Source organism: Macaca fascicularis, chromosome 3, assembly GCF_037993035.2.
Source record: "Macaca fascicularis isolate 582-1 chromosome 3, T2T-MFA8v1.1".
Lineage (NCBI taxonomy): Eukaryota > Metazoa > Chordata > Mammalia > Primates > Cercopithecidae > Macaca > Macaca fascicularis.
Window position 1 is genome coordinate 153,243,937 of NC_088377.1, and position 15,290 is coordinate 153,259,226.

General features: G+C 42.4%; 1 protein-coding gene across 7 annotated transcripts in view; it reads right to left on the bottom strand.

The window, feature by feature from the left end:
- Positions 1 to 1,438: 1,438 nt before the first annotated feature.
- Positions 1,439 to 15,290, bottom strand: part of DOCK4 (dedicator of cytokinesis 4) — a 473,807-nt gene continuing 459,955 nt past the window's right edge. For 4 of the 7 annotated variants that reach the window (XM_074035823.1, XM_045387474.2, XM_065541073.1 and 1 more), the window contains 4 exons: positions 13,162 to 13,234; positions 10,978 to 11,091; positions 7,586 to 7,647; positions 1,439 to 4,087 (listed from right to left, as the gene is read on the bottom strand). In XM_074035823.1, the coding sequence (XP_073891924.1) occupies positions 3,623 to 4,087; positions 7,586 to 7,647; positions 10,978 to 11,091; positions 13,162 to 13,234 (714 nt within the window). In that variant the 3' untranslated portion in view covers positions 1,439 to 3,622. The remainder of the gene's footprint in view (positions 4,088 to 7,585; positions 7,648 to 10,977; positions 11,092 to 13,161; positions 13,235 to 15,290) is intronic. The other 3 variants (XM_074035824.1, XM_074035825.1, XM_065541074.1) reach the window with 1 other exon arrangement.

The following is a 15,290-nucleotide window of genomic DNA, read 5'->3' on the forward strand; positions in this document are numbered from 1 at the left end:
GCAGTGGTGCAATCTCAGCTCACTGCAACCTCCTCCTCCCGGGTTCAAGTGATTCTCCTGCCTCAGCCTCCTGAGTAACTAGGACACAGGCATGTGCCACCATGCCCACCTAATTTTTGTATTTTTAGTAGAGATGGGGTTTCACCATGTTGGCCAGGATGGTCTTGATCTCTTGACCTCGTGATCTGCCCGCCTCGGCCTCCCAAAGCACGGGGATTGTATGGTATTCTTACATAATGAGGGCTGGGCTTACTTTAATAAATAAGTAAGAATTCATTTCAGTACAAACCACCTTTCAATGTGCACAGATAAAACAAAGGCAAAGCTATGCAACTTGTTGTTCTCTTTGTTGTGTTTTGTAGAACAGTTAGTAACAATCCAGGGAGAAACCTACTTATGTAGGAAACTGAGCTCTTCCTATTGTAATTATGCTTGTAGAGTCCAAAACTGATGGGCTCAGTTGTAATGTAAATAACCCAAAAATATTCCAAAGTCACTTAGATAATGTTGAGAAACAATCAGAAAGACACTGACAATGGCCTTTATTTTTTGTGTTTTTGAGACAAGAGTCTCACTCTGTCACCCAGGCTGGAGTGCAGTGGCATGATCTCAGTTCAAGTGATTCTCCTGCCTCAGCCTCCTGAGTAGCTGGGATTACAGGCACCTGCCACCACACCCAGCTAATTTTTGTATTTTTAGTAGAGATGGGGTTTCACCATGTTGGTCAGGCTGGTCTTGAACTCTTGACTTAAAGTGATCCACCAGCCTCAGCCTCCCGAAGTGCTGGGATTACAGGCGTGAGCCACTGCACCCAGCTGACAATGGCCTTTAAATGGGTTTTTGTATTCAATGAGGCTGAAGCTGTAGACAATGGTTTTCTTGGCACTGAGTTACATAAATGTCTTAAACCTAATACAATATTGATACATTTCACCAAGTTAAAAGCCAGGCTTTATTAATAGAAATCTTATAGTCAATGGGGTTTTCAGTGTATATTGAATGTATATTTTCTATTATTTTATGAAAACCAGGGAGAAGAGTTGGCATGCAGATAGATTTTTACCACAGCTGTCAAAAGCAGCATTTAACCATGCCCTTATATGCTTGGAATTATCTGTTTTATGTCAAGTTTTCTGATGCAAACAAATTTTGATGGTTTGACTTAAGTTGGCTCTGGTTAGGGCCAATGAATGGTCAGCCAACCAGGTAAATGCTACCTTCTCTATGGGCTATTAACCCATATTGTTTGTTACCTTTCCAGTGATTGTTTCCTACGGCGTAAGTGAGCTGTAGTGAGTGTGAAATGCATCTATCTGGGCACGACAACACAAACAGGATCTATCTAAAACAGAAGGCTAGAAATCTCACTATAATAAGATCAAGAGTCGCTTCTATTCCAAGTAAAGACATGCTGATGATAGGAGTAAAGACAGAAATATTAAGATTAATCTGGTAATTTTATTTAATATTTACCATTCAGCAGCAACCAACATGAACATGTGGGCTAACAGAATCTCTTAAAATGTTCTGCTATGTAGCTGCTTCAGAAATACACACACATGATAAATTCAAGATAAATTCAACTGCTCACTGCCAAAATTTTTTTAAAAAAATGGCTCCAAGAGCAAATAACACTGATTTATACTGTGCCCAAGCACTAGTCAACAAATCTATTAAATTACACAGGAAAAGGAAATCAAGGAAGCTTTGTTATCTTATGCATGTCATCTTATTTAAATGGAAGTTTTTACTTCTTTAAAGCAACAGAAATATGGAGCTTCACATATATATGTGTATATATATGAATGTGGTTACAGACACAAAGTGTTATCAAAAGCAAAAGCTAGTTGAAAAAATTTCTGACTGCAAAACTTGCAAGATACAAAGCTAAAATGCATATGTTCCTTTTCTCAATTATGAACACTTTCACTAAACATAAATATTTAACATATATTAATTTTTCCGACATTCAAAATTGTAAAGTCAATATGGCAGAATTGTTAAAAGCACATATGTACAAATATTCTTTTTCCATACATAAAGTATTTGGCATAATTATAACAATCATACTGCATCAACAACTGTTTGCTTTTATTTTTACTTTTTTTTACACATAATGGTATCTCTTATTAAAATTAACCAGTTATATACAAAAATACTTGAACATTTATTATAGAAAACCTCTATAACCAGCCTCAACAGCATATACCTGCTGAATGGTTTCATTAAGAGAATATAAAAAAGTGGTCACTGCCTTCCAGGTAAGCTACCAACGAAATAAACATGGTTAAACTAAAATGAGCTTCCCAACAAAAGAGGGAAAATATTTAACAGTATGATTTAAAATACAGTTCATATCTATTGTCAATTGAGTGTTATAAACAGTCAGTAAAAGAAAAAACAAAGATATAAAATACATTACTACAGACAAGGTGCTTTATTCACACTTCTACAACTGTGGCATTAGCATCCCTACCTAGATCTAAGATGCTATGTTGCAATATTCAAGCTAGAGAAGTCTACAGCAACCCTCCTTCAACAGAAAGACGACAGGTCAGCTAAGACAAACTCCACTGGTAAAAGTGGAGAGTCGTGAGGAATTTTTTATTTTGTGCAGGATTGAAAGTTAATGCCCTTGCCTTTGATAAGTCCTTTTGCCATTTAATCATGCTAATACATTTTCACTAAGTTTTTTTTTCTTCACTTAAGCTATTAATTTAATACTGTCCTGTATTGATTCCTGAATTCTTGCTAATGGGGCACAGTCATTTGTGCCTCTTTAACACTTGAGCACTTGCTCTTGTTCAATGACAAATTTTTTATAGGAAACAAGAAAGGAAGCGCAAAATTCAAGTAAACATTTCTTCTGGAGTCTCTTGCTTAATCTAGCTGATTGGAACTCTGAAGCAAATTGCACCTTGAAAAGAAATACAGTAGATACCATGGTGTCAGGGTTGTAAGGGATTTAGCAACCAATTCGCGAAATAGCATTTTAAGAATGTAGACAGCAGTCAAACAGCAAAAGCAACCTTAAAGAAGCATTTTGTTTCAAGAACAAAACAATTTCCAGTCCCAATCCTTGCAACCCTTTAAGTATACTGTCTTGCTCACCTGCTTGAACTTTAATTCTGATGATCTGCACTGATAATCTGCTCAGGGGAAGAGCCAAAACCCTTGCCTTATTTACAGAAGTCTTCTAAAATAAGGACCACTGTGTTAGGATGTACACTGACTTAATAAGCTTTCTCCAAGTATCAAGTATTCAGTAAAAAGGATACAACATTGTCACACATTGTATTGTCTGACAATATCGTATTGGTTTTAAGATTAAACTATATAAAAAAAAGTGAACATAAAAAGGTACAAAAGGAGTCTTTATCACTATTTACCACTTTCAAATGAGAAACGTTTTAATGAAATTCAGCCCTACTTCATTTAACATCTGGCATTTTAGATCAGCAACTTTTAATATTGTGCAACATGATATTAATAAGCAAGTTTTAATTCCATTCATCGAAGGATCTGAGTAAGTTATTAAAGTGCCTACACTAAATGTCTTCTCATCATACTTCTTATTTTGTAAACGGGCAAAGAATGCATCGCAGGTACATAGAAAAGTGACTTATAACTGAGAGACCTTGCGCGGCAGGGGCCTGGGCCGCGGGCCGGGGTCAGTCCTCCGGGCCCCATTCTCCAGGTGGCTGGATCGCGCTGCCAGAGGCTTGGGGGGCAGCGCGGGCGGCTCGGGCGTGACGGGGATGGAGAGGCTGTGAGGTAGCGGGACAGGGCGCCGCAGAGTCCGCTCGTAGACGCTGTACGGGGGCGGGGTCTTGCTCTCCTTGCGCACCGGCTCCTCCCCGCCGTAGCTCGGCACAGGCACAGGCACAGGCACCGGCACTGGCACTGGCACCGGCAGGGGGACTGACTGTTCGTTCACCTGATTTTCAAAGCCTGAGGTTTCCGACGTGCTGCACCGGCTGAGAGAAGAAATCCCACTGCTGTAGCTGCCCGACAAGACGGGGGAGTTGGAGATGAGTCCTGGTGAGTGGTACTCCACCGGAGAGGGGGTAAAAGACTGCACAGAGCCCTGCTCCGGGGAGAAGGAAACGAGAGGGAGACACAGTATTGAGTCGTGAACGCAGATGCGCTGAAATGCGCGCCCCCATGCGGAGGCCCCCAGAACCCCCAAAGCCAGCTGCATCAGGAGATGCAGCCTTTAAGGAGGTGATTAAGGTAAAAGGTCATTACGGTGCATCCTAATCCAAGCTGACTGGTGTCCTTATAAGAGGCATCTGGACACACAGGGAGACGCCAAGAATGCGACACACAAAGACCTTGCAGGAAGGGCGGTCTGCAAGCTCAGGAGGGAGGCTTCGGGGAAACCAAGGCTGCCACGCCTTGATCCTGGACTTCTAGCTGCCAGAATTGAGAAAATACATTGCCGGTGTCTAAGCCACCCAGTTTGTGGTATTTTATGGGGGAAGCCCGAGCAGACTAATACACTCACACTCAAATTTGAGTGTTGTCCTTTGTAGCACTGAAAATGCACACCAGACGTTTATCTGCCAGGGCCACCAGTCCTTGAGTTCAGTTCACCGCCCAGTTTACTCCTTATTTTCAGATAGAGGATACATGAGCTAGGCGTGGTGGCTCACGCCTGTAATCCCAGTACTTTAGGAGGCGGAGGCACGGATCATTTGAGGCCAGGAGCTCGAGACCAGCCTGGGAAACACGGCAAAACCCCGTTTCTACTAAAAAATCCAAAAAGTTAGCTGAGTGTGGTGGCTCATGCCTGTAATCCCAGTTCCTCTGGGAGGATGACCTGAGCCTTGGGAGGTTGAGGCTGCAGTGAGCCGTGATCCACCAGTGCACATGAGACTCTGTCTCGAAAAATAATTTTAAAAAGGTACCCACCAAGATAATTTGGAGGCACACATTAGTCCTATAGTTTGGAAGAGAGGAACTGGCCAAAAAAAAAAAAAAAAAAAAAAAAATAACACAAAAACCACCATACAACCTTTGGGGGCCCTATTCACCTTCCCAGCTCAGCAGGGCATGCTGCAGGCCAGGAGCCAGGGCCGCTGAGCACACTCAGCTCAGAGGACCCAGAGAGCTGAGGAGGAGGAGCAGAGGCACCCAAGGTCCTGCACCTGATTTCTCCAGCCATCACTCCAGACTCCTGAGCTGAACTGGCATACTGGCAGCTCCCGGGCTGTAGCCTGAGATGTGAGCTGTTTCATCAGCAGGGTTTTTTAAAAACCTGATTTAGTTGTTATTTTTTAACATTTCACATTTCACATGAAACTCCAGAATTCTGGCAGTTCATAAGGAGCTAGAAGTTCTGGCCACAATGGCACACATTCTCTTAATAGAGAGAATCTTTAAAAGCTGAGCAGGGGCTGTCCCTTTTCACTGTGCCAGTCCCCACTGTGCCATGTGGGGACTATGCCCAGCCTCCTTCCTTCATTTATGTCAGCTGTCTGGCTCCATTTGGCATCTGAGTTTGTTGCTTTCCCAACTGGTATCCCATGGAAAACGAGTCCTAAGAGATGCTCTGTGAAAAGAGGGTTCTGCTGGGAAATGCTGCACACCGTATGCTCCTTGTGTATGTTCAAAACATATTCGCATTTTCAAGTCTTAGAATAAAGGAATACAAATAATTTTGTTCAGCCCAGTGTTTTCCAAACTTACTTGACTATAGACCTTTTATTCCCCGCTTATTACATAATGTCCTGGAAAACTAATGTTCTGTGGCATACACTTTGAGAAATGCCATCTTAAGCTAACTTTACTTTGGTCTCTCTTTGTAAACAAAACAACGCTGGTAGATATACATCCTGTCATTTAGTAGGAGCCTAAAATTAAGGCCAATTAAGAGTTCCCAATTCACTGCTACCTCTGTCAAAAGTTAGACCTGAAATTCAAAATATGGCAGGTCAGCTCAGTCTTCGCTGTAGGGTTAGACCCATAGTTTAATGGCTGGCGGGGGAAAAAATTCCCAAAACCCCACTAAACTCTATCAGTTAGGGCAGCACACTGCAAAGCTAGTAACATGGTAGCAGTATGCCCCCTAATGTAACCCAGGAGATATAACACAAATGTTCGATCTATGTTCTTTTCCTTCAAACCCTACGTATAAAGACATGGCTTCGGACTGTATATGGCCAGTAAAAATATATACAGGTCTGCTGAAAGACAGCATATACCAGCTTGCTAACTAAGACTATTTCATAGCTATTCAAACATTTTTAGCCCTTGGGTTCTTTTTAATGTTTAAGAATTAATCTCTAAGACTTATTTTCTTACTACCCAACAAAAATTAAGTTGAAAAATACAGATGGTAATTCCATAGCAACGTGTGGGAGCTCTGTGTGAGTAAGAGTAAATGTAAAAGTGTGGAAAAGCCATATTGCTTTCCTTTCCATCACATCGAGGTGACAGGCTATGGCTTCCAGAGTGAATGCTGTCACAGGTACTTCATAATAACAGCTGCATTACAGAATGAGAACAAAATGAGCCAATCACTTGCACTTACCCGCGAATTTCTACATCAGAAATTTTGGCAATGCAAGGGAATCACACTTCTTTGCAATTTTCTCCGTTTTGCGGAGGGAGGCGGATTGTTTTCCAGTTTCTCAATTTCTATCAGCAACCATCGTTAGCACCACAGATGCATTGGATCGCAACCTGCCCCTATGTATTTGTAGAGGCTAATTTGTCTTTTGAACATTAGCTAGAACTAGCTTATCAACACAAAAGACACGGAGCGTGTAAATCCTGAGTCACTCAGGTACAAAATCATTCTTTCAACACACTTCATATTTGCCTCTGGTGCAGCAGTTCTGAACACCAATCTCTCACGCACTGACAATCCTTGAAGCTAGTCTGATTCAATTTGGATAGAGACTAAATATTATTCTTTATCTTCATGAGGGACTTTTTTTATGTTTAAAGTTGTTAAATAGCCCATGTCTGCAAACCAATTCAAATGTCTGACCTTTACAACTTTCCAGTTTGTTCCCTAGAAATGTTTAAAATCCATATTACTGCCTTGTTTTTCATGATCAAGTATGTATTTCTAATGTAAATGAGAAACTTGGTATAAAAATATTAAAAGAGACTGTTAGGTTTGGCTTTGATAAAATGGGTGAGGCTTATGATAAAGGCAAAAAGACAACAGAGAATATTTAGTAGATCTTCATAGTGATGTTTCTCAATCTAAGTGTGTGTGTGTTTGATGTGCCTGAAACTAAAAGGCCAGGCTGAAAATTTCCTAGGAGGTACATTAGGACCACATTCCTTTCCTAATTCAGTATATGCACTGACTTCAGTTTGCAAGTTCTCACTGCTACCATTTGGAGAATGAGGCTAATAATGGAAAAACAAATGGCTGCATTCGTGGAGGAGGCACCCAGAGGGGAAAGTCCAGTGTTCTTTTCTTACCCAGCTTCCCCTATCCCTGCTTGATATGTTCTTTGCCTTGTCCCTGCAAATTAAAGCACCTTTTGATATATCCGGGATGAGTCTTAGAGAAAAAAAAAAACCTGGGCCAGTCTCTAGCTTCAGTCGAAAGACGGGCCTTTACCTTCAATGGAGATCGCCCGGCAGGTGAGGGGGATACTGATGTCGTGTGTCTTGCTGGTGAAGCTGTCAATGGGGAGAGAGATAACATTTCAATTAAGAAAAACCAGACGATTGACTTATCTGCACATGCTCTCTGTGTTACAAACCCAGATAGATGATCCAGTGCATAAAGACCTTCTAAGCAAAGGGGGTGGTGAGGATGGGGCAGAAGCTAAATGATGCCTATCTAGAATGGGTTCTCACAAAGGGCGGCACTGCCAAGATATGGGAGCATCAGCAAAAAGTTATCATGGCATATATGATGCTTTGACCAAATGACAGGTTCCCAAACTCATCCAATGTCCTTTCCATTTCCCCAAAGTTCAGGTGCTTCTGCACTGCTTGCTCTATCTCATAAGGTGCTTTTAGGTGTGAGGTGCTAGGGAGCAGTTCTTGGGGAACAGCTGTTGTCTTTGACCTAAGCACCAATGAGAACACCATGGCCACCCCAGCAGCCTGGAACAGGTCTATGGGAATATATTGAATCAGCTCCCCCCAACAACTCCAGTACTCTCCAAATAGGTAGAAAACCCTTGGCCATGGCCATACAAGAGGTGCATGGTTTTCCATTTCTTCCCCTAATGCTTGTACTCAGGTCTTCCCATTATCCCCTGGTGGTGGGTCTCTATGGATTTCATCATCGTGGCCAAGAAGAGTGAACTGTTTGCTTTTTCTCTCTAGATTTTCAAGTCCTACTCGTGGGACACAGCATGTGTGATAGCACTGCTCCTGTGTGCACGCTTGTGTAGCAAATCCAGCTCTCTAAAGCACAGTCCTGTATGGTGAAGGCTGGCCGTGACACAGTCAACAGGGCGAGGGTCAGCCACATTTCTCAATTCCACAGAGATGTTTCGGTGAACTCTGGGCATGTTGCTCTGTGATTAGCTGCCACTCTCCCAGCTGTCACAGTGAGGTTTGTAACTCGTAACAAAACTACTGAAAGGCTGTAAGGAAGAAAGACAGTTACAGAGCCCCACAACAGTGACCACAGATGATGACATAAGAACAGAACATGAGAGCAATCAGTGCAGAAGGGATGGCAGCCCTGCCAGTGAACTTGGGAAGGGTAAGGTCACCTGTGTGCTCTGGGTCCTAAGGGGTCAGGAAGAGTGCTCCATGATCACACTGCTGGTATGCAGCCTCTCTCTTGCTGGATCATGCTGTCAGCATGTGTCACATTCTAATAACAGCATTAGTTCTCCTGTCCCGTTGATTGTGGGTGATGATTATGGAAGAAAATCATGTCTGTAGGGAGAAGCTGATCCTGATGGGGAACTATATTCCTGCCTTAATGGTGGCAGAAAATTTATTGTTCCCTGGGACCCTCTTCCTCTTGACTCAGGCAGTTGCTGACACCACCATGGTGGCCCCTGCAACCACAGCACATTTGCAGAAATAGTTCTCTGGAAAGGCGATTTCCCACAGCAACCTAAAATAGTTCCATCAGTATCCTTGTCTTCAGGTTTGAACTGGCCTGGAAACCTAAGGACCATCAATATTATTCCCTAAAAAATGTTTTGCAGGTTCTCAACTTTAGGGACACAACCAGGTTTAAACTGGAGACTGCCTGAATATATGTACATTGTGAATGAGATACAAATAATTTGGCCAATAAGTTTTAGGCCTCTGCACACATACTGATACACTAATGCAGGTCATCAATAAGCTTAAAGTTATTTCTTGTTTTCTTTGAAGACCTCATATGCCTTTCAAAAATTATTGGTGACTTGACTTTGGGCTTTGACAAGTCGAGAGTAAATTGGGTGGCACACAGTTTATTGTATTTTGTTGCAGGGTCTCACTCTGTTGCCCAGGCTAGAGTGCAGTGGTGCACTCTTGGCTCACTGCAACCTCTGCTTCCTGGGCTCAAGCAATTCTCCCACCTAAGCCTCCCAAGTAGCTAGGACTATAGGTGTGTGCCACCACACCTGGCTAATTTTTGTTTTTCTTGTAGAGATGGGGTTTTGCCATGTGGCACAGGCTTGTCTCAAAACTCCTGGGCTCAAGTGATCTGCCTGCCTCGGACTCCCAAAGTGCTGGGATTACAGGTGTGAACTACCTTGTCTGGCCCACAGTTTATCTTAAAAAGAGGTAAAGAAGGATGAGATGCTAGACTACAGCAGATGAAACATGAATAAGCTAGAAACATCTATGAAAGAAATCATGTCATTTTTTGTTCTTGTTTTTAGGCTAGTTGTATTTGTAAAACTTCAAATCCACCAGAGACATAGGTAAGTGCTGAAAAAACTCTCCCATCCAGAATAAGCAAAGCTAGTAAAACAGGGCAGGCCCCTCTTAAAAATGGCCCCACATGTAGGTCACCAAGCAAGTTCAGGAGGCAAGGAGGCTTAAGATCCATTTTCAGTGGTTCTTAAGATCTAGTGAGCAGAAGGATCACTAGATCACTGAAAGGTTTCATAACAATACAGATATTAGGGTCTTACCCCAGAAAAACTTAGATTCTGATTCAGTAGGTGTGAGGTTAGAACTGAGAATTTGCTTTTTTATTTATTTATTTTTTTTGAGACAAGGTTTGACTCAATGGCCTGGGCTGAAGTGCAGTGGTGCCATCTTGGATCACTGCAACCTTGGTCTTCTGGGTTCGAGCCATCCTCCCAAGTAGCTGGGACTGCAGGTGTGTACCACCACACCTGGCTGATTTTTGTATTTTTTGTAGAGACGGGTTTCGCCATGCTGCCCAGGCTGGTCTTGAACTTGTGAGTTCAAGTGATCCACCCACCTTAATCTCCCAAAATGCTGGGATTACAGGCGTGAGCCACCACACCTGGCCAAGATTTTGCTGCTTAAACCACCACCTGAGCGGAGGCAGTACCCTGAATCAACCCTTTGAGAAATATAGTCCTTGCATAGAGACCTCTCAAAGCAACAGATAACTGCGGATGCAAAGTTAATGACTCTGATAAGCTTGTGGAGCATAACTATTAGTCAACAGCTATTTAGAGGCAACTGGAAACTTTGGCATCAGGCCTGAATAAGACTGAAGAAAGAAGCTGAGTTAGCAGAGGTTGATAAGAATGAAGTGGTTCAAAGTGAAGGTTAGAGAAGATGCTAGTGACCTACCAAGGTTAGGGTGCCTCCCCAAATTTGAGAATGGTGGCTTGGTAAAGAGCACTTTATAAAATCTGAGAGGCTTACTTGGAACGGACCATTGTTTGACCCCGTGTAATAGAAGTTCAGGAAAGAGGGAGACAATTGTCAAGGAATTACGCAGCCACTAAGGTATTTATCCCAGAAATCAAATGCCTACCTTTCTCTCAGGAATTCAGGACAAGCTGGAGTAGTCAATAAAAGTTATTTTATAAAAGTGATTGTTCAAATGCTTCAAATACCCACCAGTCTGTGTGGGTCTTGGAGGGACAGGGGGAGAGATAAGTTTCCCACTATCCGACATGTTCTTGGCTTCCTTCCCACTGTCCAGGCTCCAGCTGCTAGGGGTGGGGTTCACAGCTGGAAGGGAATAACACAGCTAAAAACACATGGTCCAGCTTTGCCCTTCCAATGCTTGAGATCTTAGAAGAAAGTCAGAATTATCCAGAATGAAAAAATTAACTGGATGAAAAACAAAACAGGAAACTTGTTGAATACTAAATCTTTATTTAATTGGCTGCCTAACAGTTATAGTTACCATTTAACTGGGCGCTAGCAAGTCTCTTCATTTCCCTTAGTGCTGTCAAAGGGAACTACAAATCTTTACACTGGGGTGTAAAACTTGCTGAGAATTACACATGTATTTAGATGCTGGATAACAGACGGAAGATGTAGTCACTGGACTATTTTAAAACTTGGTTTTTAGTAGACATTTCTGGACAAGTGACACCTCAAAATGGAGAAGATAATGACATACTAATATTTTAACTATTTGGCAGAATTCTTGGGAAAGAACAGCCATGCCACATTATCTCATTGATAACTCTTTGAGGAAAGAACTTTCTGAAATCAATGAATTACACTGAAATATGTCCTTAAAAAATGACTTGGAATACTGACAGTATCATTCTTATTTTGTAATTTGTCTGCTCTGTGCTTCGGTAAAATGCAGCAATATGGAGCAATCCTGGCAGGAATAAGGGCAGGATACGCTGGTTGTAAATAGCCTCTATGCAATGAGGTTTACATCAAATCTGAGTTCCAGTGACTCACTCCCTGTACAGACACTGCCATCTGGTGGGCATGTTGAGAATTTTAACATTTTACCACTCTCTTTTTCATTTAATGGGATGGAGTTACCCCTCTTAAAATTCTTTTTCTCTCTTCTTTTAAATTTGCATTGTGGTTTTCTTTTTTTTTTTTTTTTCTTTTTTTTTTTTTTTTTGAGACGGAGTCTCGCTGTCTCCCAGGCTGGAGTGCAGTGGCGCGATCTCGGCTCACTGCAAGCTCCGCCTCCCGAGTTCACGCCATTCTCCTGCCTCAGCCTCCCGCAACTACAGGCGCCGCCACCGCGCCCGGCTAATTTTTTGTATTTTTAGTAGAGACGGGGTTTCACCGTGTTAGCCAGGATGGTCTCGATCTCCTGACCTCGTGATCCACCCGCCTCGGCCTCCCAAAGTGCTGGGATTACAGGCATGAGCCACTCTGCCCGGCCTGTGGTTTTCTTTAGTAGAAGGGGTGAGAAAAATACCACATTCCTTAGTTCCGACAAAGATCAACATGTGACTTGTAACATTAAAGCCAAATTTGTGTTTTAAAATAATTTTGCCTAAGACTTCACTAATTTGCATCTTCCAAGGAAAGTTCTAATGTATTGGTGTACCCAAATGACAGTACAGTTTATTTCTTAATGAGGGCAATTAAAAGGCACTTTCCCAGAATATTTCATTAACGACTCTTGATTCATTGGTCTGGGGAACTGCTCTTATTTTTGAGGCCTGACCCTGAGAGAGGTGAATGGGTGACTTGCTGCAAGCCCCGACCTGTAGCTGAGGAAATCGTGTTTAATCTGCTCTTCATCTTCTGCTGTGTTGCAGACTGACCCTAATTGGCTATTTACTGCTATCCATGTGTTTGGTTCTCATTTTGTGTGACCTTGAGGCAGGGCACACTCCATTATGCACTGGATTGCAATTCTTAAATGGCATTTAATTGTACAAGAGCCATATCTGAGTCACAACAAACAACACATGAGTTGGCTGAATGAGCTTTGTAAGGGAGACAAAGGATGGGACCACCGAATCGATCTGGGAGAAGCTATTTTCACGGTGCTGAACAAGGAGCCTAATTGGCAACTTTGTTTCAGGAAGAGGAGGCATTGCCTGGGTGACTCACTGGATGGTAACAAAAGACCATTAAACATAGGCCTTCCTATCTTGCTCAGATTCTGCTGTTAAAATCTTATAGGAAAACAGCTTTTGATAAATGATCATGAATAACTGTCTTTCATTAATCCCCTAAAAAGCATACCAGTCCTGATCATTAAAGCGCTAGAGCACTGCTTTCCACACAGACACACAGAAGACTGGAGAACATGAGGATAAAACAAGCCCTTACACATTCCAGGCCTGATCATGCGGCTGGTCTTACCTTTTTCAGGTGCAGAGAGATTTGGGTCACTGCGTGGCAAGGCCCCGTCTCCAATATGATTAAACAGCATCCTCTGCAAAGGTACAAGGGTTGATTTTTATGATGTGATATACGGACATGTGAAACCTTTTAGAAAATGAGATGATTATCCCCTCACTAAAACTTTTGGTTCAAAATAATTTTCATATGATAGGATGAGCCTAGGAATAAATAATTTAATTAGATTTAAGTAAAAGGGGGTGGGAAGAGCCTTAGGTTTTGAGAGTGTTTGAAAAGTTTGTATTACATTTTAAATGTAAATGGTAAATGTTCATAATAAAATGGAAGGTAAAAAATAAATCGTAAATAGCAGTTGTGCTATGAAGTTCTTTTTTTTTTTGAGATGGAATCTCACTATTATTGCCCAGGCTGGTCTTGAACGCCTGGGCTCAAGCAGTCCTCCCACCTTGGCCTCCCAAAGTGCTATGATTACAGGCATGAGCCACCACACCTGGCCTGTATGGAGTTCTTTATAAATACAAATGCTACAGTGGTGATATAAAACAGAAGTAAGAATTAAAGGAGAAATATTAGTTCAAAAAATCACTTGCGAATGACATTTAACCCCTGCCTGTTAAAAATCCTTTATTAGGTTAAAAAAATGAAATAGTTGATAGTCTACAATTTTTAACTTATAAAAATGCCAGTTTTACATAGTTTTACCTAATATATTAAATAGAAAGTACCAAGTCCTTAAAAGTAGATGTACTACAGCAATGCGCACTATTGAAATTTTGGCAACATACATACTGCTTCCAATTTTGCTAAAACCAGAAAACTTGGGAGGCTAATCAGAGAAGGCTTTCAGAGTTGCCCATGCTGGCAACAAGTTCTCCTGGAGCAGAACAAACTGAGAAATTCCCTTGCAGCATCATCGAGTGACAAAGGGTAATAGCTAGTCCAGCCAAATGCATTCAGATATAATTTCTGCAAGACATCAGCACTGTGCAGAGGCGGTACCCCGGGACTTTCGGGAGGATCACACAATCAGCAAAGACAAACCAATCAAGCCAAATCCCACTCGCGCTCATTCACTTCCAGATGCGGCTACAGACTTCTGCCAGGACAGTGTAGAAAAACAGAGAAATTACCTGGCGTAGAAATAACTATTTTTCTCTGCTCCTAAATTATTCCCAAATAATCTTTAAAATTCAGAGGCTACCCATGAATCTTCAACTTTGAAACCAACCTTCAAGGCTCTCGAAGTGCCCAAGGGCTGAGCCCAAGTCTCTGCTCTCAAAAAAACAGGGATCACTTCAAAACCAAGTTCAGGCAGGGGCTGAGGGCCATGCTCCCTTCCTCCCATGAGGAGTTGACAGGGAAAGGCCAATGACTGAACCACTCTTTTCTCATGCATTCAAGAATGGCAAAGGCAAACAAATTGCTCCTATACTCATGGGTACCCAGAAAGGAATCTGTTGCAGCTCTTTTAAATAGGTCTAGGCAAAGGCAAAGACTGCTGGGCAGGAGAATGCTTCTCTTCAAGGGTATTTTCCTAGTCTAAGACGTTCCCCCAGACTTCTGTTACATACACAGGGCATGCAAACACACACAGGCACTTTATTCACCCAACTACTTTGCGTAATGTTTAAGCAGCAGCAATGAAATAGATCAAGGAGGGTAAATTTCCCATTTCCCTTTTAGCTTCACTGCCAAGCAACTACCATGTGTCCCTATCAGAAACATGGCTCAGGGCCGGGCATGGTGGCTCATACCTGTAATCACAGCACTTTGGGAGGCCGAGGCGGGTGGATCACCTGAGGTCAGGAGTTCGAGACCAGCCTGGCCAACATGGCAAAACACCGTTTCTACTAAAAGTACAAAAATTAGCCAGGCGTGGTGGTGTATGCCTGTAATCCCAGCTACTTGGGAGGTTGAGATAGGAGAATCACTTGAACCTGGGAGGCAGAGGTTGCAGTGAGCCAGGATTGTGCCGCTGCATTCCAGCCTGGGTGACACAGTGAGATCCTGTCTCAAAAAAAGGAAAGAAAAAAAAGAAACACGGCTCAGGCAGAAATTTCTAACCATGGGCAGCAGACAGAGGTGCACTCTTCACCAGGTGGATTGGTCTGACAATGCCCAGCCGCTTG